Source organism: Ascaphus truei, chromosome 19 (assembly GCF_040206685.1).
Source record: "Ascaphus truei isolate aAscTru1 chromosome 19, aAscTru1.hap1, whole genome shotgun sequence".
NCBI lineage: Eukaryota > Metazoa > Chordata > Amphibia > Anura > Ascaphidae > Ascaphus > Ascaphus truei.
The window spans coordinates 35,562,194-35,585,822 of record NC_134501.1 but is presented as its reverse complement, the minus strand read 5'-3'; the positions used below and the strand labels follow the sequence as shown (position 1 = coordinate 35,585,822).

Sequence of the window (23,629 nt, the reverse complement as noted above, 5' to 3'; positions counted from 1 at the left end):
TTAAACCTCAAAAATCCACCACACACACACACACTTTTTGCTAGGAAAATATGCAATTTAAAACAAGAATCCAATTTCGCAACTGAAAAATGATGGACATTACTTGTATTTGTATATACATCCCTGTGAAACCTTTCAGTAGAAGTGAAGCACCAGACAGAGATCTCAACAGCAGTTCATAATATTTATTCGTTGATGCAAAAATAATTAAACTTCAGATATACAGACTAAATAGCCATACAAGCGTATATGCATTTGTTCCTGGATGTTAAATCGTTCGTTCTGACTAAATGGTTCTAAGCAAAACCTAATAAAGAAATCTCCTGGATAGCAGCCAAACGGTACATACAGTGTTTGTATGAAACATTAAACAAGATTAGCAGAACATATTGTCCTCCATCGGAATCTTACAGAAGTTCTGGGCACACAGCCCATGTTCTTATCTTGGCCACGGATAGGTTCCATATTGTACCCAAAATGTTCCATTAACAATTCACTTATTCTACAAGGCAACAGATTTCACAATTTCCTTACAAAATATACTCGGGATCCATTTTTGACCCGTCAGATGTGTCGGACAAAATAGATTGAGTCACTTGACTCAGCAAACAGTCTCCCCAAAGATAACAGGTTCAATTAGAGCTCAAAGAGGTTGCTTATTAAAAGTAATATTACAAAAGGCTTACAGTTCATTACAAGTAACACGGTGTATATATAGATGCAGAGTTTACCAAGTAAAAGGAATAAAATAGAAAACCTAATACATACCCAACAAAGTATATCGGATCCTTCAAGGGGCCCCGCAGTAGGAAGTAGGAAAATCCACGTGTTCAGTTATAACACATCTGAATTATTTTTAAACCCAAAGCTTGCCTGTGACCAAGAACAGAACCGGACTGTGTGGGTCTCATCTGCCATTTATCACCGACAGCGAAGGCCTCGGACATGGTCAAAAAGACCGTGCTGAGGCGCGCTGCCGGAAACATTATCCCTATCAGCGCGGCTTTAGACGGCGCTTCTGCAGGCGTGTGGAAATGCAGGAGACAGGCAAGTTTAAATGTTGCCGCTGAGGAAAGCGCAGGGCCGGTCACGTGACTGCCAGAAGCCCATGGCAGTCCATGACGTTGGCGCCGTGACGTGGCACCCTAGCCCGGCCTCCCACCCGGCACACAAGCGCGCTCGCTGACGCTCATGCAGGGACACGAAAAATCTCCTGCTTGAGCAGGAGAGCATGAGCGTCAGTGCTGCCCAGCGCACTTCATATCACCATGTCCCAGGCCATAGACTGGCTTCTCTCACTGTAACCACCAGATTAAGGATACCTCCATCTTTGCATTCAGAGAAGAATGACGAATAACGGAAATAGACATCACTGTAACAGTCCATCGTAAGAGGGAAACTAATTATCTGATATTTGCAACATCTTCAGATGTTAATCATTACAAATAGTGCATGTTTACCCTTTTCATATTGAGAACGGATATTATTGGTTGTAAAAGACCTGTATTCTATAACAATGTTAACCTGTAACTATAGCAAGTAGTGTCCCCCTCAGTCCCCCTGGATCTGATGGTCAGGGGATGTCTCGGGAATTGGCACCATCCTTTGAAGCTTGCGCTGGCAGATCTAATACTAGCGGGTGTATACATACAATACGCATGCTATACTGTATTACTGTTTGGCTCATGAGACCTTGATTTTCTTGCCACCCCTGTTACTGTATTAAAGTCTAAGTCATTGAGTGTACGTCTGTTTGTTTAGGTTGCCGGGAAGGGCTTGCTGGGAAAGATTGATGGCTGTTTTTACCGATTCCCTGCAGCCACCTATAAAAGTAATGCTCTTTGTAGTCTAACGTGGCGTTTTTTTCTTTTCTCAAACGTTTTTATTAGGTAAAACGTAGTTACACAAAGTCATAGTTTATTCATAGCCTAATACACATGGTTTGTCAAACATACAGGGAAGACAGGATTGTGGGCCTCGACTGATATGGCTTGTACTACTTTTTAGAACTAACATTTTGACACGCACGCACGCACGCACGCACACACACACACACACACACACAACTCCAGTCCTTAAGCCTCCCTCCCCCAAGCCCCAAACAGATCAGGATATCCTTGCTTCCTGCTTCAGCACAGGTGGCTCACAAAGGTAGTAGGTAGCCTCTGAGCCACCTGTGTTGAAGCTGTGATATCCTGAAAACCTGACCTGTTTGGGGGGTGGAGGGTGGGGGGAGGTTTAAGGACTGGAGTTGAGCACCCCTTGCTTAGTATAGTGGGCACAAATATTGGTACCTATATATCTGGAGTAGCTCTGTAGTGGCATCAGTAATACCAGAACAAGTACTGTGCTCTGTTTTCCCAAAATGTCATGAGCAAGCGTGAACAAAATGAAAGCCATCTGATGTAACTAAACACAATGTCATCTTTTATTTTAATCATACATTATAGAACATAGTATGTACAAAACTCTTTACAGGAACAAAAACATTTACATTTGCGGGAACAGTGTGCAAATTGAGGCATTTAGATCATTCTGGCTGGTTTCTTTTTCCATCATGTGCAGTTTGCAAACCGAACACGTCTTGGTATTACCGTGTCAAAGCCCTCAATCAGCATCGTGGCTTCAACCGTGGCAAAACACTGCAATACCACACGGGGGTTTATAAATACCACACGGGGGTTTCTGCAATACCACACGGGGGTTTATACAATACCACACGGGGGTTTATACAATACCACACGGGGGTTTCTGCAATACCACACGGGGGTTTCTGCAATACCACACGGGGGTTTCTGCAATACCACACGGGAGTTTCTGCAATACCACACGGGGGTTTCTGCAATACCACACGGGGGTTTCTGCAATACCACACGGGGGTTTCTGCAATACCACACGGGGGTTTCTGCAATACCACACGGGGGTTTCTGCAATACCACACGGGGGTTTCTGCAATACCACACGGGGGTTTATACAATACCACACGGGGGTTTCTGCAATACCACACGGGGGTTTATACAATACCACACGGGGGTTTCTGCAATACCACACGGGGGTTTCTGCAATACCACACGGGGGTTTCTGCAATACCACACGGGGGTTTATACAATACCACACGGGGGTTTCTGCAATACCACACGGGGGTTTCTGCAATACCACACGGGGGTTTCTGCAATACCACACGGGGGTTTATACAATACCACACGGGGGTTTCTGCAATACCACACGGGGGTTTCTGCAATACCACACGGGGGTTTCTGCAATACCACACGGGGGTTTCTGCAATACCACACGGGGGTTTCTGCAATACCACGGGGGTTTATACAATACCACACGGGGGTTTATACAATACCACACGGGGGTTTCTGCAATACCACACGGGGGTTTATACAATACCACATGGGGGTTTCTGCAATACCACACGGGGGTTTATACAATACCACATGGGGGTTTATACAATACCACACGGGGGTTTATACAATACCACACGGGGGTTTATACAATACCACACGGGGGTTTATACAATACCACACGGGGGTTTCTGCAATACCACACGGGGGTTTATACAATACCACACGGGGGTTTCTGCAATACCACACGGGGGTTTATACAATACCACATGGGGGTTTATACAATACCACACGGGGGTTTATACAATACCACACGGGGGTTTCTGCAATACCACACGGGGGTTTATACAATACCACACGGGGGTTTCTGCAATACCACACGGGGGTTTATACAATACCACACGGGGGTTTCTGCAATACCACACGGGGGTTTCTGCAATACCACACGGGGGTTTATACAATACCACACGGGGGTTTATACAATACCACACGGGGGTTTATACAATACCACACGGGGGTTTATACAATACCACACGGGGGTTTATACAATACCACACGGGGGTTTATACAATACCACACGGGGGTTTATACAAGTCATACAGAGTAATAACCTTAACTTACCATCCCAAGAAATAAAAATGTTATGGTGGGTAAAAAAAATGTACAAAATAAAAAAAAAACCCGACAACCCCCCCACTGTGCAGAGTATAATGGGAGAGTCACTTTTTTTTACCCACCATAACGTTACACAGCCATCTTCGTAATTATGAGACCCATAAGGTTGAAACCGCTGCGTGAGAAGGGTTACTGGCTCTGCACTTAACCCAGACTGTGCTGAAAATGTGTAACGCGGCAGGCAGCAGCTTATAGGGATGCATGGTAAGATGGACAGGCTGCAAAAAGCAGACCCATTACAGGGGGTCCCGCGCGCAGACCCATTACAGGGGGGTCCCGCGCGCAGACCCATTACAGGGGGGTCCCGCGCGCAGACCCATGACGGGGGGGGGGGGGGGGGGGCCGCGTGCAGACCCATGACGGGGGGGGGGGGGGGGGGGGGCCGTTTGGGCGCCCTGGACTTTCTGCTGCTGCAGTTTTTTTTTACACAAAGTCACTGATAACTTAAGCTAATGAAGAAGCCTATAGGACAGAGGTTATGAATGTTTGCATTGAAATACAATATTTTAAGGTCTTCCAAATGCCATTACCATAAGCCTGTGGCCTTTCTACTCCTGCTGTCTATGAGCAAGTCCCATTGCTGTACTTCGTAGCATGCCATGTGCTCTCAAGCCAACCAAGGCTGCGTTCATAGTGCAGGCTACGATGCAAGCTACATTGCTCGCGCCGAAACAAACACTAGGACGGCAATGTAGTAGTGCATAGTGCTCGTGTACATGCGCTTCAGGTAGAGCGGCGCTACGCAATACAAACAAGTTTTGCAAGCGCGATGAGGAGGAGCGCGGAAGCTAGCGCTTCCTACTATGGACAAAGCCTAAAGCAGACCCTGGAAAAGTTCATGCTCTTTCTACATATGTAATGTACATAAAGTATTACATTGCATGCTGGGAGAATTGTTAAAGCTATTCTTCAAATCATATCTTAAAGCAGAAATCTGAAATAAACTTTTTTTTTTTGCTAACCAACAAATAGCTAATTTATCCACATTTAACCAAATGCAACGGTTACATTTTAGGAAAAACCTTGTTTCCGCTCGTAGCCATAGGAATAAGGAGTTTTCTGTATTCCAGAGGTAGGTATTGCTCAATAAGGACATTTAGAGGCCTCTTATCCGTCACATGGCCCTGCCTATTAATAGGAGAGACGAGAGAAAATGCGGTTTTTACATCAGGCGTAGGACGTAATTACTTGTATGAACACAAGTACACTGGAAATATCTCACAGGAATATGCAAGTAATAGCTCAGGAAAATGGTATGTTCTATAAAATGATGTATAGGGTTAGAGTTAGTATATGGTATTTGTGGCGAGGAACGTCACAACACTCAAAATACTGTATGGCAAAGATTAGGCACAAAGGTTAGTATAGAGGTTATATACTATTTACACAAACAGGTTCTATTGCTTTTCAAAAACATTTGCATGGCAAAAAGATGCTCAAAGATATTCATGGTCTAAGACCGGGGTGAGCACAGTACGGGCCGCGGGCCGGAAAGGTATCCCGCGGCCCGTGACAGATGGGGACCGGCGGCTCGGCCCTCACCTGTGGCAGGAGCCCACCCAGGCCCCAACACGGAGGTTAGGACCGACCGGACCTCGGCCCCAACTTCTGTAATCACCGCCTGTGTGGCCTACTGCTGCACTGCACTCAGGAGGGGTGGGAGGGGAACAAGAGAGAGAGTTAGGGAGAGAGAGAAAGGACAGGGGAGATGCAGACGAGAAGAGTATATAGGGGAGAGGCTGGTGAGGAGGTGAGCTTTGGTGAGCCACAAACAATATAGGTTCTACATTGCATGACCCGCGAAGCTCGCCAAGTGGCCCTGCAGCCAAAATAATTGCCCACCCCTGATGTAAGAGGTTGGTATGGGTCAGTATGTTTGTTACGAAGCGGATTGAGGGGTGTATATTAATCTGTGCAGCAGAATGAAGTCCCACGTGTCTAGTTCTCCAACTTTGGGAATATTTGCTAGTGGAAGTGTCTGCGTGCGGGACCAGGAAAAAGCAGCATTTACATTTGACGATTAGTTTAAAATCCCACATAGCTGCCCAGAAAACATCCTTTTGTACAGAATTTGAATTTGTACACAGTTGAAGCGCTGCCCTATTATGAAACAAATGCAATTTATTGAAAGTACGATTTCTTAAATTAAAAAAGGAAACGCCTTTTTTTCTATATTAATTGCAATACTGATCTAAAAAAAACACAAGGTAAAACCACAAGATTCTTTAAAAAAAAAAAAAAAAAAAAAACAACATAAAAAAAGGAAAATATGTGATTAATAAAATTAAAAGAAGATTTTGCCCAGTTTCCAAAAGTTTTACCGATTGCCCTAAGGGAGGCCTGGCCGGGGCTACCGTTACAGCCATTAAACACATTTCTGTACATCCACGTATGGGGTATAGGGTTTATACCCTTAACGGTCATAAAACATATTGGTATATATCCATTACGCAGCGCAATTACCCCGGGGCCATTGTACTTATTGAGAATGCATGGTGGTGTGAAACGCGTTGGAGGTTTTATTTTTAACCAGGGTTGAAACTACACATTGCATTTCTTAGGGGCCTCTGAATGGGGAAATGTTTCAGTGTTGTCTTTCCCCATAACCCACCCTGTCCTTAGAGAGTAAATTAGGATAAGGCAACATGGTTCAGCCTTGGAAGCCGCTTTGTATTGTATGTCTTTAAAGAGACAGTCCCTCCCTCCTTGGACCAATTGAACTGTGCGAGGTCACAGTGTGAGCAGTAAGTGCTTGTACAGCCCTCCCCCCCACCACCTTTAATCAGCTCTCTGATAAGGACAAGGGGATAAAGGGAAATTAAAGACTACTGACAAACACTTCCCCATTTTGATAAATTCAACCTCTAACTAATTTCCAAAACAATTATAGCAGCCAAACCATTGTTATTAGCATCGTTAGATTGGTTTAGGGTAGCCAGGTAAACCTACATTGATGTTTTCTGGATGACTATGCAGGATTGCACCTTTATGCAAACCATGTTTGGCAACATTTGTTTTTGTTTCAAGCCTTTAGCAGCTTGTGTTTTTTGTGCTTTTAACTTAAATCTGCAGTTCAAGCAATATCCTGCATGTGTTTTTTTTTTTTTTAATAAATCAGTTCTTTAGTAAGAAAAAATACTTTTAGCATTTTCTGTTTAAAAAACAACAACTTTGAAAGACCAATTTTCTTGTATTCTATGTTAACAGCCATTTGCTAAGACACTGCCCCTTCATGTCCTGTCACAAGCCCTGGCACACCCCTTTGTGAGCCCTGTCCTCCCTCTTGCACATGTCAGTGCAGGAGTGCTCATGAATATTCATGAGCTTCCACTGAGTGACAGAAACAGAGGAAATACATTCCCCATATTTAAAGATGTCGCCAAACTTCACTGATTAATACATGGAGAACGAATTGACCGGCAGCTATGCAGTTCTTTAGGTAAGTAGAGATTGCCTACATGAAACTATTGAAGTAAAAAAATAAATTTAAAAAAAGGAGCTTGAACTGCAGCTTTAAACATCGAACACAGCCATGCGATTGTATTCCTGCCCCATCTGCTGATATTCCACAGCACGAGTGGCCAACTCCAGTCCTCAAGGGCCATCAACCGGTCAGGTTTTCAGGATATCCCTGCTTCAGCACAGGTTGTGCATTCTAACAGCCACCTATGCTGAAGCAGGGATATGATTAAAACCAGACCTGTTGGTGGCCCTTGAAGAGTTGGCCACCACTGTTCCATAGGGATGTCCGTTACAGTCAACAGATTACGCACAAATAAATGAAGCTCATCCTACCTCCTAAACAGAAGTTCAAAGTCCGCTTTAATCAGAGTCTTCCTCTTGGCATGATGAGCATACGCCTCCAGGTCATCACACATCCGTTTCATGTACAGGTCCAAACTATAGGCAGGGAACAAATCACAGGTTTGCCAAGTGCGCCCAGTATACGTAATCATTGTGAATCACACCGACACTTCTATGCAAACACAATAGTGACACACGCGCTCCAATACAGGACACCGACATTCACACAACCAAACCACAACAAACTGCTTATTTTTTCAACTAAATGCTGCATAAAAGCTTGTAATTCATTAGCACTCACTAATTTACTGTATCGCAGTTACCCCTCCCCCACAATCCTAGAGACGTTATTATCTCTCTCCTTTCATTGCCTGCTTTTGTTGTGTGTTAGAAATCTTAATTTTTGAATTTCTGTGGTTACCAGAGCTCATTTTAATCTCCTTACTATTCCAAACGCTTCTATATCCTGAACGGAGCAATACATTTAGAAATAAAAACCAACACTGGAAAGGGTTAAAAAGATTAAATACTCGTTTAAAAAAAACAAAAAAACACCAAAAATAATAAATGATCAGCGTGCATGACCGCTTTAAGAAACGTGCATTGCCAATGGTAGAGGAGCACCTACGCGGATAATGTCATTATATTCTACTTGCGTGTGTACAGCAAAGGGAGAGCCTTTTCTATGGGTAGAAGCAGAGATAAGAGTGACTTCATAATGTGTGTGTACATCTGTTTATAGGGTGCCAGGTACATAGCGTGTCACGGCAGTAATAAACGTGACATAATAATATATCACACAATGGGAATAAACGCTTCTGCACCATCACTCTGTCACAATAAACGCTTCCGACATAAAACATTAGGAAAAGGAATCCCTGTCCCGCAGAGCTTACAATCTACATGATCTAGGGAATCTTGTGCAAATATACACAGAGGCTGTTTTGAGAAGTTTCATTACTGAAATGTTACAGTAACAAACTAAATTCCTATTTCTCGATTTTAAAAACTCCTTTTACGATATAGAAAGGGACGGGGGGGGAACCAAATACATCTCAATATTGAGGGGGGGGGGTAGGGGGTTCGCTCTTTTGAAAACTGTGAGACCCTAGTTCCCTGGTGTCTGCGCATGTCGCCTGTGGCTTCTAAATCTCTATGGCAGTAACTGTGGGGGGTGGACATTTAATGTCGCTGCCGCATGGGGCGGAGGTAGGCGAAGCCCACTGCAACGACAGCCTAATTAAATCTAGTTTTACAAAATATAGGTATGACTTTGCAAGGACAAACAGGTTTTCCAGATAAGCCGCAGATCCCATATTCACATACAAGATAACGGCAGCCGGTCATTGCTTATTCCTGAAATCCAGCATGAGCAGAGGGCTGGCAAACATCAATGTACAGAATCGATAAGAATGGCGACGTCTCAAAAGACCCCTACAATGGATCTCTTGGATCACTTTATACATGATTACATTTGTATTTCCAACAGACACGGAAACAATCCGTCATATTATTCCAGTTTATTTTCAATACAAATTTTGTTTATTTTTTATTTACCAGGTGATTTTAAATGAGACCATATTTGAATATTTTACTATGGACTGTTTACCCCAATATTTGAATAGTTAATTGTTTACAGGTTTATCAACAATCCTCTATATATAAAGTATTAGTAAATATATATATTTATTTCCATACATCAACTATTGGGTCCCTCCCCCAGGAACTAATCCATGGTCACCCAACCTCCTGGGACCCTCCGTTTCCAAAGCAACAAAAAATACTTGTCCGGGGCCCACAAAATGGCCGCGATGTTAGAGCTCGCGCAGGTGAAATGGCGTTGCAGATTTCTATTGTTTTTTTTTTTTTTTAAAGAAACTGTTAAACACTAAACTTCACTTTTACAGAAGATTGTGGCGCCACGTGTCTGTTCCGTGGCTCCCCTTGGTTTACCGATTTAAGGAGTGGGTGAATGGATCAGCATGGAATTCTATGAAACGAATAATAATGAGATGGGTCAATTGCTAGTGCTTCTGTGATGCTAAAAGAACCAGTGCTGAATGGAAAGGCCTCCGGTTCTGTCTCCGCTGTGCGGTGGGAGGTTGTGTCACCATTACCCACCACCACAAAACCCTCTCGTATTGCATCTTTGAATGAAAATGTAACTTACCATTTTTCAACAACCGGGAAGGCGTCCTTGGACACCGGCATTTGGGCATAATGTGAAAAGATCTGCTTCACCAAGCTTTTCGGATATGCAGGCTCATTCTTTTTGCCAGCACCCGGGTCGGTTTTCTTCTTTGTTGCCCGTTTAGCAATGGGACGTTTGTTGAGAAACCTTAAGAAAGAAAGTAGGGGATATAAATAACCATGTATTGCAACCTCTCCAGCGTGTCCGTTTCAGTGCCAGAATGGGCACCGAGACATGGAATCATTGTGATGTTCACATGGCGCAACACATGAGGAAATCCAACACACACACACACACACACACACACACACACACACACACAGAACTTAGATGGTTGCCGTCGCCTATTTTTGATTAGAAGACTTCCCGTCCTGCTATTTTTTTATTAAAACTTTTCATGACATTGTAACGTTTCTGAAACGGATGCGATTCTACTTGAAGATCCTTTCGAGGAGACCTGCAATGTTCCACAACCAAATACGCACAGCGAGCTGCTGCGTTTCAAGAAAGCCGACCTTCATTTTCATGGTGTTTTTGTCCGAATATTGTAAGGAAATAATCCCACGCGTTTTCAGAAAAAGAATATTACAACAATTGGGCGCAATAAGCGGACTTTCTGCAACCGCTGGCGCGGAATCCTGGTCTCATGCTACAAGGCGTGGGTGATGTGGGTAAGGAGCTCGCGGCTGCAAAAATCGGATATTTTTCCATTCGAGACCATTTAGAGAGACTCTGTTGGCAGTGACCATATGGATTGAGAAAATGAGAGCACTTGTGGTCTTGTGAAACAAAAGGTTATATAATAAGCAGTGGTCAACGTTTTGGGGTTTACCGCAAACCTTACTCAATACAGGATTGGTTAGGGAGACAAACTGCGCAGGTCTCGAAGCAGAAAGTTCTAGTTCCTTTAAAAAAAGCCACGTTTAAGAAAGCCACGTTAGACTACAAAGAGCATTACTTTTATAGGTGCTGCAGGGAATTGGTAAAAACAGCCATCAATCTTTCCCAGCAAGCCCTTCCCGGCAACCTAAGCAAACAGACGTACACTCAGTGACTTAGACTTTAATACAGTAACAGGGGTGGCAAGAAAACCAAGGTCTCGTGAGCCAAACAGTAATATATAACCGTTCGTTGTATTCCATTAATGTAAGGAAAGCTACTTTGTAACACATGGGTTCCTTTCATTCCTACTCGCGGGTTGTCAACATCTGAATGGGAAGTAGAATTGTATGAGATGCAACGTCATCTTAAAATGAAGAGCTTTTAGGGGGTCATTATTCAGGAATCCTTTTAAAGTTAAAAGTAGTTTTGATCCTACAGTACAAGCAAAAATCCTTCTATAATCAATCCTTTGTAGACTTGTCACATGATGTAACCAATCATCTTATAAATAAACAACTTGTATTCTAATCTGAAACCTCTGGTGAAAAACGATCAAAACGTTGGCTAATAATTATGATATTCTTAATTACTATAATTATCACAATGACGATCTCAGACAAACTTGATGATATTACTTCCTAGAAGTCTAACTTTTGATCCAACTCAGATTATAAATAAATAAATAATTATATATATATCCTTATAGAAACGGCTTTTGCCAATTGGATCAACTACATGTGAATTTTTGATAAAAAAAAATATGTCCCAAAATTAATAAGTACCCCACAAAGCCATCAGGAAGACAGATTGAAATCGACAAGTGTGTCCATCTATCAACCTCGATCCCCGTATGTCTATTTTTTTCTTCAACCGGTTGTGATTTGTATGAAAGATTTCCCCAAGGATTCCACTGGTTTTCGTAGGCAAATTCAGATCCTACTTTATTTCCAAATTGTTTGTCTATAATTTTAGATGTTCCTACCTGCATCCCTCATGATGCAGGTATAGAGGCTGTTAGAAAAATGTTGCCTTATATAAAAAGGTTCGCCTTGTGCTTCTGCTATTTCTAATTATATGTATGTTACATTAAAAAAAAATTTAAATCTGATAACGAGCATTATTGCATTGCTCTGCGAAATGCTCAAAGAATTGGACATCACTTGAGACTAGGCGCAAAGTTCATCTCTCCTGTCTTGCCTTCAAATACTTATTGGGCAAGCTACTCATCGATCTTAACAAGCTTCTCACCCCTACCACATGCAGCACTTCTCATCCGAGATCTGACTCCAACGGAATTTTCATGGTTCCAAGGCTCAAAGTATCCGGCCGCTCCTCCTCCTCTTACCGTGCACCCCAAAACTGGAACAATCTACCAGAGACTCATAGCCGCCACCAGTCTAAGTTCTTTCAAAACTAAAGCGGTCTCACATTTTAATCTTGTCTGCAACGGTTACATACGCCTATAATTTATTTTATCTTTAATTGTTCATGCAGTGTCTACACACACATATATATATATATATATATATGTATACAGGTAGTCCTCGCTAACCATCGTTTTACTTTACAACGAATGGCATATCCAACACAACCCTAAGGGCCATTTTTCGACTCCGGAATGCATTATCCAACGCCTGAATGCGTTATCCAACACTCACTGCCACTGATTAACATGGGACTCACTTTGCAACGGTTTCACTATCCAAGGCTACTTCCAGAACGGATTCCGTTGGATAACCGAGGACTGCCTGTACCCGGTTGACTTAATGTACACATGTATTTGTAACCATGTATCTGTCATCATAACTCTGTGCCCAGGACATACTTGAAAACAAGAGGTAACTCAATGTATTACTTCCTGGTAAAACATTTTATAAATATTTTTTTCATTTATTTACAGTTTACCGACACGGTGATGGGCTCTAATTTTGCCCCATCCTATGTGCAAATAATTGTATCACTATGAATCCGAACATATTTTTTCAGCTCCTCATTTTGTACACTATGGGACATGCTATAAATCAGTGTATAGATCTGTTTTTCTTTGGTCTGGTTCAGTAGAAAAACTAATCTAGCAACAAATGCAGCCAAACAGATTGCCAACTACGACTCGACTGCTATTACATTGGAGTAGTGAGAACTGGTCTCTTTTTAGACATCTTTCTTTGAATGATCAAAAATTGCACACACAAGTATACCGTAACACTGATAAAAAAATGCTCACACTTTTGCATGCAGAGTTACCATACTCCCAGATGATTAGAATGAGAATTAATGACGACCCTTCCAATCGAATGGAACTACTAGAAATAGGTCAAAAATTCATAGACGCCAGGTATGCGCCTAATGAGCTACAACAGAGTATTGCGAAGGCTAGTTTTGATCGCGAGCAGTTGAAACGAATGGCGCTCCATATTTTCACAGTATATGGGAGTACGGGGGGCCATGTGTCATAACGTTGGCTGGTGGTGGCAAACCGGGATCTTCCGGCGATGAGCGGAACTATTTTTAGCTCCTGGGATGGGATAACGCCACCTCCCACTAGTTCCAGTCACCAGTAAAAGCAAAGATGGCATCTAGGGTCATTCCAATGATTTTGTGGCTTCATACTTGCCTACAGGTAAAAGGCAGATTTGGCAGCCATTCTGGCCCCCCGAATAGGAAGCACATTAACCAGTAAGAAAAACGTAAATATCCAAGGGAACCAGGGCGTTCCCTGGAGCTACAAATAGTGCAGCCCAGCTAGACACCCTCCTTTAACCCAAAGGCTGCCCATGTGATGTTCCCTGATCGGTGCGATTCTGGATTTCCGGAAGCAAAAGGGGTTTTAAAGCCAGATATGCCCAAAATGACATTGGTGTAAAAGTGGCATGTCGCTCGTGCATTTGAATAGTCAACCAAGGGTAGAGCCCTCTAAGTACATCATGTCAACCAGGGGTGGCCAACTCCAGTCCTCAAGGGCCACCAACAGTCAGCCACCTGTGCTGAAGCAGGGATATCATTAAAACCAGACCTGTTGGTGGCCCTTGAGGACTGGAGTTGCCCAACTCTTATGTAAAGTGTACTATAGAAGAAGTCGCCAAGAACGCATGCAAAAAAGGTACCATACAAATACAGCGCAAAACAAGCACACAGCACGCAGCGATTACAGGACTGAATAGATACTTACTTTAAGCGAGCATTTTTAATGTAAAGCGGCGTGTTGGCCAACGGTGAAAGCACTTGTGGCTTAATGGGGACTTTTTGGCTTTGCATCTGGGAAAGCTCTGAAAAAATAAATTTGAATGACGTTATTTAAGAGGCACCTACGATTGTAACAAACCAAAGTTAAATGGCAGCAGTAGGGGACCACAGCGCAGGGAGCCTGCAAGCCATGTGCAGACCCCACAGGAGTGCATCTTTACTCCCGGACGTATGAGTGTGTTGTGGGCCGGTCTCAGGAACAACAGACCACCCAGCGTTTGCATTTTGCTTCTCCTTTCCTATGGACTTCATCCCCTGCCCCGAGGGGTGGGCTATCTGGAGCGCCATGCTCCGGTGGCCTCCAGGGAGACTTCCTTCAGTTTGGGGCACCTACCTTCGGCGGGTGGCAGTCCACACCGCACCAGGCAAAGTAGCCAGGAGGCCATTAGCCACTCTACTCCTGGTTTACCTGGAAGGGAGCTAATCTGTTCGGGGCATCCAGCTTTGGCAGATTGCAGTCATCACCACACCAGCGGAGTAGCCAGGAAGCCACCAACCACTCTGGACCAAGTGGACCCCCGGACGGCTACCAGCCACGATCATCTGGACATTTGAGAAAAGTGGCCAGAAGACTTTGAGCTCAGCTTGGCCGCTCACACGGAGTAAAAAAGAGCCCAGAATCGCAAAGCCTTGGCCGCATGCTGTGGAAGTAACCACCGTTACTTTAGCTGTACGGGTTGTGTTGAATTTCCATGTGGTACCAGACGAATAATAAAGCAAACGTTAATTACAAGCATGTCAAACTCAAAGGCTAACACGGGCTAAATAAACAGGCAACAGGGCGACAGGGGCAAGGGGCGACATGGGCAAGGGGCGACAGGGGCAAGGGGCGACAGGGGCAAGGGGCGACAGGGGCGACAGGGGCAAGGGCTGACAGGGGCAAGGGCTGACAGGGGCAAGGGCTGACAGGGGCAAGGGCTGACAGGGGCAAGGGCTGACAGGGGCAAGGGCTGACAGGGGCAAGGGCTGACAGGGGCACAGGGGAGCAGGGGGTGACAGGGGCATGTGGTGACAGGGGCAGGGGGTGAGGCCGGGTGGGTGACCCCAGGTTGGCCCCCATACCCCATATTATCCCCCACCCCCTGCCCCCCATCGTTTCATCTGCCCAGGCTGGCCTCCATTCCCCATCATCATCTTATCCCCCACCCCCAGGCCCCCATCATTATTAGCTACCAAGGCTGGCCCCCATGCCCCATAATATTCCCCACCCCATGATCTCGGCCCCCCCCCCCTAAAAAATATTGTCCTTGCCTTATTCCCAGGCTCCCAGGCAGGAGGCAGTCCCACAGACATCTCTGAAGCTTTCTCCGCCGGGGTGTTGGCTCCGCCCCCGCTGTCCTCTCCACATCCCACACATGGCACATTTGCAGAATGACTGCGCCCGGCCACCGTACAGCCCCAGCAGGCCAGCTCTTCCTTCGGCTGTGCTTGCCTCATCCGCACCGCCACCGCGCTCGCTACTCCCGGTCACACGCTTGCTACCGCCGACCACGCGCTCGCCGACCCACACGCCCGCTGCACCGTTATATTGGCTGGGCCGTGAGTTTGACATGCTTGGTTTATTACCTCCCCGTGCCTGGATAGCTGTGACGAGGTCTCGGGGCTACCCATAGGGGATACAGAAGGGTTGAGCCAAGCTCCAGGTTCTCGTGGCAGCGGACATTGACTTGTCGGGCTGCAGCTCGGGGATCTCTGGCAGTGAGGTGCCCGGTGATGGGACAGTTACATCGCTGACCCCGCAGCCACTGTGTACAAAAAGGGCCAGTATTCTTACCCCGCAGGAACTAAATTATCTTTGGAACAGGGGGGTTACCCAACGGTTAGGGATCTCCCCCAGTTCAGGCAGTATTAAATAAAGGTGCTATATTTGGTGATGTAATTTATAGTACAGGAAGTACAACGTACCATGGGCAGAAATGTCATTCACATAACTCAGCTCTCCATAGATAGAAGGAAATATACGTTAGAAATATATCCTGCTAGATAATTTGGTAACAGTATATTTCCCCAAAGTTCAAATTCACCACAAAACATCAAATTATTGCGGTTTTAATTATTTTTAATAATTATTAATATTATTAAAAAAAAAAATGTTTCAAGTCGAATTGGTGAATGTTGAAAACATTCATGGAAATAATAAATAAATAAACACATGAAGTAGTTATTACTAAATTTGACAATTTCACTCGTGTGACCCTGAAAGCAACTTAAAATGACTTAAAAATTAAAAAAAAAGGAAGATCACCCAGACGTGGCCCCTAAACATGTCACTGCCATTAGTACACTTTGTAGTAGGGATTGCCAATTCAGGGACCGGCAGCCATTAAGAGCATGAAACTGCTTACGAGCAAAGTTACCTTCACTCTCGGATTTCTCCTCGTCAGTAAACTGATCATCATCGTTGTCTTCTTCAATACTTTGTTTTTTGGCCTCTTCTCTCGGTCTATATTCTAAACGCCGAGCACTCTTTATTGTAGAGTAGAAGGCAGACTTGGCAACAGGTGGCTCAATGCGGCTCGTGGAAGTTTCCGGGACTGCTCTAGCAGAGTACTGCAAACCTAATAACAGTCGTAATACAAGGTTATTTCATTGTACTTAAAACCAGAGACAGCACATAAAACTCAGTTTTAGCACATCCAGTGAAAATCATACACGGTACAGTGCCTAAATATATATGTATAAATATCTATTAAGTAAAATGGTCTTTTAGTTTGACATTTTTGGCCAAAATTGTTGTAAGCCCCTGAGCCAACGTCACGGCAGACCACAATTCAGGGGTCCCTAACGCTAATATAAATTCTTAATAACCTGTGTAATAACAGGAAGAATGATTTATAGTAAATCTGTCAATATTAGTTGCAAAGTTCTAAGTCTGATTGAAGCCTTTATTAACCTGTACATTACCAGGAAAGGCACTCTGTATTAGAGATGTCACAACCATCCTGCAAGCAAACAAGTTCCCCTGTGTGGAAGATGCTATGGAGTGAGCCCTTAACCATTTAAATGTGGGAGGGGGTGAGCTTAAATTAAGTAGGAGGTTGCCAACCTCCAATCAGCCAGGACTAGCTGAAACACAATTGTAAAATATACTGGACACCTAACAAGCTTGTTAGGTGTCCAGTATATTTCATTGTACTGTAAGAGTAATGTGCACACAGACACGTGGCCCATAAAGTGACCCCATCAGAAGCTTTAACAGCAAAATGTGAGATACTAACAGAAAGACGTGGAAAATAAATGTAAAAAAATATATAAAAAAAAAAAAAAAAAAACTTTTTAGAATAATTTGTCGGGGACAAACAATATGGCCACTGGAGTCAGCCATTAGAATGCTGTGACATCGGGAGATTACATACAGTACGGCTTCCAATTGAGTGACCCTGCAGCCACATTTGTTTTTCCTTGCAATTACTGCAAGATAAATTAAATTCTCTGCCAATCCAGGAGGGGTGCAGTGTTTCAGCTACCGTGGACCTCGTGCTTTAACTCAGAGCGCCCCAACACGTACCCTGCCCCTCATAAGGGCCGGCACTCAAGGGCTAGAAATGCTTCTTTTGTAGGAGGCGACCGAGTTCACCGCTACAATGGAGCAGTAAATGTGATCGGAAGGGATGTGGCGAGTCCTACACTTCCTTTCACGTTCTGGGGGAGCCGACGATCATGTGGTTGAGGGCCAGAAAACAGGGTCACTCGGGTGCCACTGGCCGTCTGGCACTCAAAGTGTTAAATGAAGGGGTTATATTAAGGAAATTATCATCTATTCCTTAGACACAGGGGAGGGATCCCAATTTCCTGCGCTCTAGTCTTGAAGAATGAAGCTGAAAGAGGCACGAGACAAAACGCAAATCTCCCTCGTTAATACACCAGCGTGGTTAAAACAAGCAATTGAATACTTGATAATAAAACTTTAATTTAAATAAATCAATTGAAAAAAGAAAATAAGATCAAAAAATAGAATGAAAACGTAACAATTGCAATAAAATTTTTTAAATTGTGTACCCAACAGTCAAAATGCTTATATAAGTATAAGCCATAACTCAGGGGCTTGAGACACAGGGAGAGTCTTACCTTCAACCCCCGACTCTTCCTCGCTAGTAACATGCTCTCCCGCCTCATCATCATCAACACTTTGTTCTTTGGCCTCTTCCCTCTGTCCATCTTCCAAACGCTGAGCACTCTGCCTCTTTGTTAGAGAGTAGAAGGCAGACTTGGCAACAGGTGGCGCAATGCGGCTCGTGGAAGTTCCCGAAATTGTCCTTGTAGAGTACTGCAAACCTAATAACAGTCGTAATAAAATTAAGTTATTCAATGGTGGTGTAAGAGTAATGTGCACACAGATATGTGGCGCCCTAAACTTTCTTGCATCAAATTCCCGCCCCCCCCCATCCTCCCCCCCAGGATCTCACATTTTCCGGTAAAAGCTTCTAACGAAGACATGCAAACAAATATTTAACTTTGAAATTCCCTTACAAATCATTTTTGGTCGGGGAAAAACAATCTGGCCACTGACGTCAGCCATTAGAATGTTGTGACAATCACGAGGGGACATATGGCTTCCGATTGGGTGACCCCACAGCCATCAGTTTTTCCTTGCAACTACTGGAAAAGGTTAGATTAAATAATCTCCGCACAGGGGAGGGACCCCAATTTCCTGCGCTCTACCCTTGAAGAATGAAGTCGAAAGGAGGTAAGAGACCAAATGCAAATGTCCCTTTTGTTGGTACACCAACATGGTTAAAACAAGCAATTTAATACTTAATAAAAAAAAATTGACTTAATTAAAATAAACAAAAACACCCAAAGAAAAAACTACAGAATTAAAAAAGAACGGTTAAAATGCAATGTAAAATTGGTAGCTTGGGAGCTTGAATGCAGCGCCCAACACCAACGTATCAAAATGCTTATATATGTATAAGTCATAACTCCGTGGCCTGAAAGACACGGAGAACCTTACGCTCAATCTCTGACTCGTCCCCGCTGGTAACCTGCTCTCCCCTCTGTCCATCTTCCAAACGCTGAGCACTCTGCCTCTTTGTTAGAGAGTAGAAGGCAGACTTGGCAACAGGTGACTCAATGCGGCTCGTGGAAGTTCCCGAAATTGTCCTTGCAGAGTACTGCAAACCTAATAACAGTCGTAATACAAGGTTATTTCATTGTATCGTAAGAGTAATATGCACACAGATATATGGCCCATAAAGTGACCCCATCAGAAGCTAGAATAGCAAAATGTGAGATACTAACAGAAAGATGTGGAAAATAAATGTAAATATACATACATATACATATATATAAATAAAAAAATCCTAGAATAATTTATCGGGGACAAACAATATGGCCACTGGAGTCAGCCATTAGAATGCTGTGACATCGGGAGATTACATACAGTACGGCTTCCAATTGAGTGACCCTACAGCCACACTTGTTTTTCCTTGCAATTACTGCAAGATAAATTAAATTCTCTGCCAATCCAGGAGGGGGGGTGGTGCAGTGTTTCAGCTACCGTGGACCCCGTGCTTTAAATCAGAGTGCCCCAACACGTACCCTGCCCCTCATAAGGGCCGGCACTCAAGGGGCTAGAAATGCTTCTTTTGTAGGAGGCGACCGAGTTCAGCGCTACAATGGAGCAGTAAATGTGATCGGAAAGGATGTGGCGAGTCCTACATTTCCTTTCACGTTCTGGGGGAGCCGACGATCATGTGGTTGAGGGCCAAAAAACGGGGTCACTCGGGTGCCACTGGCCGTCTGGCACTCAAAGTGTTAAATGAAGGGGTTATATTAAGGAAATTATCATCTATTCCTTAGACACAGGGGAGGGATCCCAATTTCCTGCGCTCTACCCTTGAAGAATGAAGCTGAAAGAGGGAAGAGACAAAACGCAAATCTCCCTCGTTAGTACACCAGCGTGGTAAAACAAGCAATTGAATACTTTAATTTAAATAAAACAATTGAAAAAAGAAAATAAGATCAAAAAATAGAATGAAAACGTAACAATTGGAATAATTTTTTTTTTTTAAATTGTGTACCCAACAGTCAAAATGCTTATACAAGTATAAGCCATAACTCAGGGGCTGAGACACAGGGAGAGTCTTACCTTCAATCCCCGACACTTCCCCGCTAGTAACATGCTCTCCCGCCTCATTAGCATCAACACTTTGTTCTTTGGCCTCTTCCCTCTGTCCATCTTCCAAACGCTGAGCACTCTGCCTCTTTGTTAGAGAGTAGAAGGCAGACTTGGCAACAAGTGGCGCAATGCGGCTCGTGGAAGTTCCCGAAATTGTCCTTGTAGAGTACTGCAAACCTAATAACAGTCGTAATAAAATTAAGTTATTTAATGGTAGTGTAAGAGTAATGTGCACACAGATATGTGGCGCCCTAAACTCTCTTGCATCAAATTGCCCTCCCCCAAGGATCTCACATTTTACGGTCAAAGCTTCTAACGAAGACATGCAAACAAATATTTAACTTTGAAATTCCCTTACAAATAATTTTTGGTCGGGGACATACAATCTGGCCACTGACGTCAGCCATTAGAATGTTGTGACAATCACGAGGGGACATATGGCTTCCGATTGGGTGACCCCACAGCCATCAGTTTTTCCTTGCAACTACTGGAAAAGGTTAGATTAAATAATCTCCGCACAGGGGAGGGACCCCAATTTCCTGCGCTCTACCCTTGAAGAATGAAGTCGAAAGGAGGGAAGAGACCAAATGCAAATCTCCCTTTTGTTGGTACACCAACATGGTTAAAACAAGCAATTGAATACTTAATACATTTTTTTTGACTTAATTAAAATTAATAAAAACACCCAAAGAAAAACTACAGAATAAAAAAAGAACGGTTAAAATGCGATGTAAAATTGGTAGCTTGGGAGCTTGAATGCAGCGCCCAACACCAACGTATCAAAATGCTTATATATGTATAAGTCATAACTCCGTGGCCTGAAAGACACGGAGAACCTTACGTTCAATCTCTGACTCGTCCCCGCTGGTAACCTGCTCTCCCGCCTCTTCCCTCTGTCCATCTTCCAAACGCTGAGCACTCTGCCTCTTTGTTAGAGAGTAGAAGGCAGACTTGGCAACAGGTGACTCAATGTGGCTCGTGGAAGTTCCCGAAATTGTCCTTGCAGAGTACTGCAAACCTAATAACAGTCGTAATACAAGGTTATTTCATTGTATCGTAAGAGTAATGTGCACACAGATATATGGCACATAAAGTGACCCCATCAGAAGCTAGAACAGCAAAATGTGAGATACTAACAGAAAGATGTGGAAAATAAATGTAAAAAAATAAATAAATATATAAATAAATAAAAATCCTAGAATAATTTGTCGGGGACAAACAATATGGCCACTGGAGTCAGCCATTAGAATGCTGTGACATCGGGAGATTACATACAGTACGGCTTCCAATTGAGTGACCCTGCAGCCACATTTGTTTTTCCTTGCAATTACTGCAAGATAAATTAAATTCTCTGCCAATCCAGGAGGGGTGCAGTGTTTCAGCTACCGTGGACCTCGTGCTTTAACTCAGAGCGCCCCAACACGTACCCTGCCCCTCATAAGGGCCGGCACTCAAGGGCTAGAAATGCTTCTTTTGTAGGAGGCGACCGAGTTCACCGCTACAATGGAGCAGTAAATGTGATCGGAAGGGATGTGGCGAGTCCTACACTTCCTTTCACGTTCTGGGGGAGCCGACGATCATGTGGTTGAGGGCCAGAAAACGGGGTCACTCGGGTGCCACTGGCCGTCTGGCACTCAAAGTGTTAAATGAAGGGGTTATATTAAGGAAATTATCATCTATTCCTTAGACACAGGGGAGGGATCCCAATTTCCTGCGCTCTACCCTTGAAGAAAGAACCTGAAAGAGGTAAGAGACAAAACGCAAATCTCCCTTGTTAGTACACCAGCGTGGTTAAAACAAGCAATTGAATACTTTAATTTAAATAAATCAATTGAAAAAAGAAAATAAGATCAGAAAATTGAATAAAAAAGTAACAATTGCAATAAAAAAAAAAAAAAAATTGTGTACCCAACAGTCAAAATGCTGATATAAGTATAAGCCATAACTCAGGGGCTTGAGACACAGGGAGAGTCTTACCTTCAACCCCCGACTCTTCCCCGCTAGTAACATGCTCTCCCGCCTCATCAGCATCAACACTTTGTTCTTTGGCCTCTTCCCTCTGTCCATCTTCCAAACGCTGAACACTCTGCCTCTTTGTTAGAGAGTAGAAGGCAGACTTGGCAACAGGTGGCGCAATGCGGTTCGTGGAAGTTCCCGAAATTGTCCTTGCAGAGTACTGCAAACCTAATAACAGTCGTAATAAAATTAAGTTGAAAGGAGGGAAGAGACCAAATGCAAATCTCCCTTTTGTTGGTACACCAACATGGTTAAAACAAGCAATTGAATACTTAATAAAAAATTTGACTTGATTAAAATAAATAACAACACCCAAAGAAAAACTACAGAATAAAAAAAGAACGGTTAAAATGCGATGTAAAATTGGTAGCTTGTGAGCTTGAATGCAGCGCCCAACACCAACGTATCAAAATGCTTATATATGTATAAGTCATAACTCCGTGGCCTGAAAGACACGGAGAACCTTACGCTCAATCTCTGACTCGTCCCCGCTAGTAACCTGCTCTCCCGCCTCTTCCCTCTGTCCATCTTCCAAACGCTGAACACTCTGCCTCTTTGTTGTGGAGTAGAAGGCAGACTTGGCAACAGGTGGCTCAATGCGGCTCGTGGAAGTTTCCGGCACTGCCCTAGCAGAGTACTGCAAACCTAATAACAGTCGTAATACAAGGTTATTTCATTGTATCGTAAGAGTAATGTGCACACAGATATATGGCCCATAAAACACCTTTAGTGCCCCCCTTAGAAGTTTCAAAAGCAAGATAGCGAGATACAAAGACGTGCTAGCACGATTTATTTTATGCAATAATGGACTGTTTGATTTCGCACTCCTGCCCCTTACTCATGACATTTAAAAAGATGAAAATCGCCCTTAAAAGTAAAAATGGAACTTGTGCCATGGGGAAAATGAATGGTTCTGTTTTCTTCTGATGTACGTAGAAATTTATTTGTAATTTATGTAGTGCCAACAATTTACACAGCACTTTATCATCTTTCCTATCTCCTATTTATTACAGTGTGGTGGTGGGAGGGGGGGGGGGGTAATTAACAAAGGTCCCCAGGAGGTATGGGGGTATCGGAGTCCGATCTGGCGTTTATGGTCATACAGGTAAATGGCAGTAAAGGCTTCAATGCCGCTTACCGGAGCTCAGCAAATCCCGGCTAGTAGAAACTAGCAACAGAACAGCACGAGATGGGATAAGGAATCCCTGCCACGGAGAGCTTACAATCTATGTGATGCCATATACTTTGAACTTATCTGTTAATGATGGTTCTCACCCTTTATTTTTCTTCGGCTAATGACAAACGGCAAAGAAAATCGTTAATTCACACTATGTATTTGCATGTACA

At 43.7% G+C, this 23,629-nt stretch overlaps 1 protein-coding gene across 6 annotated transcripts in view; it reads right to left on the bottom strand.

The window, feature by feature from the left end:
• Positions 1–4,407: 4,407 nt before the first annotated feature.
• CENPT (centromere protein T) overlaps positions 4,408–23,629 on the bottom strand; it is a 53,565-nt gene continuing 34,343 nt past the window's right edge. For 5 of the 6 annotated variants that reach the window (XM_075577127.1, XM_075577125.1, XM_075577130.1 and 2 more), the window contains 11 exons: positions 22,751–22,927; positions 22,244–22,450; positions 21,108–21,284; positions 20,237–20,443; positions 19,100–19,267; positions 18,214–18,420; positions 16,503–16,703; positions 14,072–14,168; positions 10,000–10,167; positions 7,821–7,925; positions 4,408–5,153 (listed from right to left, as the gene is read on the bottom strand). In XM_075577127.1, the coding sequence (XP_075433242.1) occupies positions 5,030–5,153; positions 7,821–7,925; positions 10,000–10,167; positions 14,072–14,168; positions 16,503–16,703; positions 18,214–18,420; positions 19,100–19,267; positions 20,237–20,443; positions 21,108–21,284; positions 22,244–22,450; positions 22,751–22,927 (1,838 nt within the window). In that variant the 3' untranslated portion in view covers positions 4,408–5,029. The remainder of the gene's footprint in view (positions 5,154–7,820; positions 7,926–9,999; positions 10,168–14,071; positions 14,169–16,502; positions 16,704–18,213; positions 18,421–19,099; positions 19,268–20,236; positions 20,444–21,107; positions 21,285–22,243; positions 22,451–22,750; positions 22,928–23,629) is intronic. The other variant, XM_075577129.1, reaches the window with a different exon arrangement.